This window comes from Bos javanicus, chromosome 3, assembly GCF_032452875.1.
Source record: "Bos javanicus breed banteng chromosome 3, ARS-OSU_banteng_1.0, whole genome shotgun sequence".
In the NCBI taxonomy this organism is placed as follows: Eukaryota; Metazoa; Chordata; class Mammalia; order Artiodactyla; family Bovidae; genus Bos; species Bos javanicus.
Genome location: NC_083870.1, coordinates 16,629,576 through 16,634,196, shown reverse-complemented (window position 1 = coordinate 16,634,196; position 4,621 = coordinate 16,629,576). Strand labels below are relative to the sequence as shown.

The 4,621-nt window shown below is 54.4% G+C and overlaps 1 protein-coding gene across 2 annotated transcripts; it reads right to left on the bottom strand.

Moving 5' to 3' along the window:
* Window positions 1–492: 492 nt before the first annotated feature.
* SLC39A1 (solute carrier family 39 member 1) lies at window positions 493–4,583 on the bottom strand. Of its 2 annotated transcripts, none has more exons than XM_061405355.1 (4): window positions 4,476–4,583; window positions 3,549–3,767; window positions 3,252–3,382; window positions 493–2,147 (listed from the first exon to the last, which is right to left on the bottom strand). In XM_061405355.1, the coding sequence occupies exons 2-4, from the start codon at window positions 3,733–3,735 to the stop codon at window positions 1,491–1,493; spliced, it is 975 nt and encodes a 324-aa protein (XP_061261339.1). In that variant the 5' UTR covers window positions 3,736–3,767; window positions 4,476–4,583; the 3' UTR covers window positions 493–1,490. The 2 variants fall into 2 exon arrangements, with proteins under 2 accessions (XP_061261339.1, XP_061261333.1); XM_061405349.1 differs by lacking the exon at window positions 4,476–4,583 and adding an exon at window positions 4,153–4,291.
* Window positions 4,584–4,621: the final 38 nt, after the last annotated feature.

The following is a 4,621-nucleotide window of genomic DNA, read 5'->3' as shown; positions in this document are numbered from 1 at the left end:
AGCACCGCGAACCCGGCCCCAGCCTAGCCCTGACCTGCTGCGCGCGGGGATCGCCGGGAATTGTAGTTTGTTTACGTGACTCTTTAACAGCCCCAGTCACGCAATACGAGAGAGGAAACGGACACCATTTCCCAGCAGCCCTGTTGACTCCGGGACCCGGGATTTTGCTCCTCCCTGTTGGTTCCTCCCTGCGTGAGGCAAACTGGGAAAAGTAGTTCTATATTGGTCCAGAGCCTACAAATGCGAAGGGCGAGGGTTCAAAGAGAGTAAAGGAAAAGGGGAGGAAAAGGAAGGGGTGGAGACAGGGAGGGAAGCAGGAAGAGACAAGAGGAAAAATTTGGTCATTTTCTGGGAAAGGGACTAGAGGGGCCTGAATGAAGACAGTAAGACCAGGCATATTAAAACAGCTCTAAACATCTGAAACTCAGACTCTTTCAGATTCCCCACGTGCCCACCCCTTTCCCAAGACAAATGAATCAGATACCGAACAGATGTATAGAAACTTGTTTTATTTGGGTAACATTTCCCAAAACAGGTCAGTTAGTAAAATAGATTTTACAGAATATGGCCCTATGCATAGCCCTCCCTCCCCCAAAAATAACCCTGGGGGTGAGCCTTCCCCTCCCCCCTTGGGATCCTCTGGTATAAAAAAAAGTTTTGGCAGCTCAGTGTTTATCATCTAGGCTTGGGGCACCATGTGCATGTTCAGTACTCCTAGGGTGCAGCACAGTAGTGGGGGATGGTAACCCTGCCAACATGCCCCCAACCCCAGCTCGGCAAACATTTCTACCACAGCTCACCATCTGGGACCAAAACAAGGAGCAAGCAGACCCCTTCCACTGATGTGCTGGCCAGGGCTCAGCACCTTCACTTGTGCTTTGAGAAAGAGGGAGGGGATTTATTTGGCACTTTAAAAATAGAGTAGTGAGCAGGACTGGAGAAGCCAGAGGAGGTACCAAAACTGGCAGGAAGAGGCCATTTGGCACTAGTCCCCTGGGAGAAGGGAAGAGGAAGATAGATATGAAAGTAGGAGCTAAGAAAAGTAGGAGGAGACCACTCCAAGTGAAAGAGGGCTGAAATGGGCTAGAACCAATAGGACTGCCAACTCAGCCTGTGCCTTCTCTATGCCTCAGTTCCCCCACAGCAGTTGGGTGCTCACCTCCAGCCTTACAAGTAACCGCTTGTCCCTATGTGTAGTGTCTGACCCCTGATACTAGCACTCACTGTCTTCCCCAATCCTACTGTCTCTTGATCATATCTCTAGTGACTTGACCATCTTTTGTCCCTTGGGCCTGGGGGTCAGGCTCTTGTGTGCCCAATTTCCTCTCATTAGACAAACCGTCTCAAAGGCTCCAAGCCTATCTCCCAGAGAACTTTTTGGCCCTCAATACCTCCCTTCCCCACTCCTTGCTTTTCCCCACACACTGGGAGAGGGGGAGGGAGGTCAAGGGCACATGGTACCCAACCTTCCTTGCCTGTCTTGGAGCTTTCTAGATTTGGATAAAGAGCAGGCCAGTGAGCAGGGCAAAGCCTGCTAGAAGCAGAATGACCTTGAGGATTCTCTGCTCAGAAGTGGCCAACTCCTGGGGCAGGATTTCCAGGAAGGTGATGTAGAGAAAGGTGCCAGCCGCCATGCCCTCCAGCACAGACTGGGCAAGCTGGTGCAGTGGCCCAGCTGACTCTGCCAGAGCTGTACCCAGTCCAATGCCCAGGGGTGTCATGCATGAGAAGAGGATCCCACAGCCAGCCACCACCTGTGCTCGCAGGTGGCTCTGCAGCAGCCGCAGGGACAAGCTGACTGCCAGGATACCCTTATGGAGCAGCAAAGCCAGGCACAACTCCATGGCCCGAGCCTGGTCTCGCTGCAGCCCCACCGCCAGCCCTTCAAACACTGAATGCAGGGCCAAGGAGAAGACCAATACACAGGCACGCAGGGCTGAGGGAGCTGATGAGGCTCCGCCTGCCTGTGGGACCCCCAGTCCATCGTGCCAGTGCTGTGGCCCACCATTCACTGTACCCAGGAGAGCCCTCGTCTCCTCTCGAGGTGGTGGTCCCGACTGTTCCTTGTAAGCCAGCGTGATCTGCTCCATCACCAGGACCAGGAAGAAGCCCATGGCCAGGATGAACTCTTGGAGAGGGAACTGGAGCTGTGGGCAGAGGGGACAGCATGGAGTTCAGGAGACAAGCCAAGAAGGGAGAGGAAGAGTCAGATGCAGGGTTTAGTCCCAGTTACACAGACCTGGGGTCCCGCACAGACACAGAGCCACTCTCAGTTATGCAAAAATACAGAGTCACTTGGTGCCACAGACTGAGATGACACGTAGCCGGACAGATTATGGTGTCACTCCCAGTGTTACATGGAAGCCATGGTTTCTCAATTTTGGCACTGTTAACATTTGGGATCGGACAATTCTTTGTTGCAGAGGGCTGCCCTGCGCCCTGTTGGATCTTTAGCAGCATCCCTAGCCTATACTCATTAGATGCTAGGAGCAAGGCAAGCCTTCCCTCTCTGAGTTGGGACAACCAAAAATATTTCATTACTGAATGTTTCCTGGGGGGTAGGGGGTGGTGGATTGGAGAGGTGGCAAAATCACCCCCAGTTGAAAGTCATTGACGTTAGAAAAGCGTGACATGTAGGCCACGCACTGGCCCTCTTTCCCAAGTGCTCACACACTAAGCCACATACTGTCACAGGGACAATCAGGTTTACACAGTCACACAGACACAGGTCACTCAGTCACAGATATAAACGGTCACAGTCAGTGTTACTTCCTCAGTTCCTCCAACTGTCTCAGTTTTTCCAGTAAGACTGTTCTGTGCCTTGGACATGATCTTCCCCATATCCTTCTTCCAGGTCCCTAGAAACTGCCTCCTACCCATCCCAGGCCTGTAGGGAGCTCTATCTCCAACCCTTCCGGGAGTGCTGAGAGGGTAAAGATGATTCTTGGAGTACTATTATCTTCCTGGAGGCTGGAACTAGAGACACCCACAAAGTAGATCATGCACCTGGCAATAAGGTTCCTCACACTGTCTCAAAGGGTACACAGAGGTCACATAAGGACTGAGGGCTTAAGAACCCACAGAGTTGTGCTGCTCTGTGACTAAAAATCACAGCTCATGGGGTCACAGGCCAAGAGTCCTCGCACAGTCATAGAGTGACGCACGAACAGATCCATAGAAACCACCTCTCCTGGAGGTATGTGATTGAATACCCACATACACAGGGTCACATGCAGATGACCAGGGCTCACCGTCACATGCAGGGCTGCCAGGGCCTCATCTATAGCACCCAGGTAGTCAGGCAGCAGGTCCAAGAGACATGTGGCCAGAAAGACACCGCCCGCAAAGCAGCTTACAAGGCTCAGGGCTTTTTGGCGGGAGGCTGGGCAGGAGTGAACACAGAGGAATGAGTAAATGAACCCCCTTTAGGCCCCACTACCCAATCAAAGCAATAGTCACTCTTGCTGTCCCCACTTAGGTCCACTTCCTTAACCCCAGGGCCTTCCCTAAGCCAAGCATCCATGGAACAGGGGAAAGGAGAGGCCTACCTGAGGCTTCAGGGTTAGCTCCCGGCCGCCGAAGCACACAGACGGGCACTAGACTGCAGATGAGAGTGAGCACCAGCAACAGCACCAGGGCCCCCAACTTCACCTCCAGTCCCATGGGCACTGGGGCCTCCGAGGCTGCTGCCTCGGGGCGCCACACCAGGAGCTCTGGCTCTCCCCAGGGCCCCATGGTGGCTGCGGTAGCTCCAATGACTCTCAGACCTAGGAAGATAGAGTGAGTGGGGAAGTGGTAACAGGGAAATATGGGATCAAAGAAAAGGGAAGGATGGCCCGCAGAATACAGCTCCCTCATCTCAGCCACTTTCGAACCTTCCCTATCCCAGTGTGACTCATCCACTGCTGACCTGAGGCTATTCCTCTTTCCCCTATTTTATCCCTTTCAAGTGACTTATTCAGGGACCTAGCAAGGGGGAAACTGAGGTATGGGACTGTGTGAATAGCTCATTACTCTTTCACATGAGGCGCCCAGAAAACTAGGGAGCTGGGCTCCTTTAAGCAAAGTAGATGCCGGCCGCCCCCTCCAGGAAGGAATGGATGAAGCGAAAGGGGTTCAAGAAGAGATGTCACGGATAGCTTCGTGGACCACCTGAACAGGGCGAGTTGGGCTGCTTTCCCGCTCCCATTTCCCCAGCGCCATCTCTCTGAAAGCAGAGAGCGACTGTTGCAAGCCACGGGCTGGGATGTCGGGACAGAAAACCAAAGAGGGGCCCTAGGAGCCCGGGGTCCCGGAACGGGCTGACCCAACAACTGAGGGCGGTGTCTGGAAGTCCGGGCTCTGGGAGGCGGGGTCTGAGGCCACCACAGTGCCGGGAAGCTGAAGAAGAATGCGAGAGCTGGGACTCCGGCTCGTAGGCTCGGGGAGGTCTGAGTGGCCGACCCCGATCCCGCTTTCTAGGAGTCAGCACTCACCTCTGGAGGGTCTCACTACAAGGCATCCGCTCGGTTCCGGCCTCGAGTCGGGAATTCCCGCCCCCTCCCCTTCGTTTCCCCCTCCCCTCGCGTCCACCGCGTACCGGGCCCCCAGTGACCAATGACAGCGCCTAGAGGGCGGGACC

Excerpts from the sequence above, each read along its gene's own strand:
- SLC39A1 (XM_061405349.1), bottom strand. The coding sequence starts at position 4,189 with ATGGGAGCGGGAAAGCAGCCCAACTCGCCCTGTTCAG. Across the intron at positions 3,383-3,548 it reads AGCTAACCCTGAAGCCTCAG|CCTCCCGCCAAAAAGCCCTG; the intron begins GTAGGCCTCTCC and ends ACTCCTGCCCAG. Across the intron at positions 2,148-3,251 it reads TGGCAGCCCTGCATGTGACG|CTCCAGTTCCCTCTCCAAGA; the intron begins GTGAGCCCTGGT and ends CTCTGCCCACAG.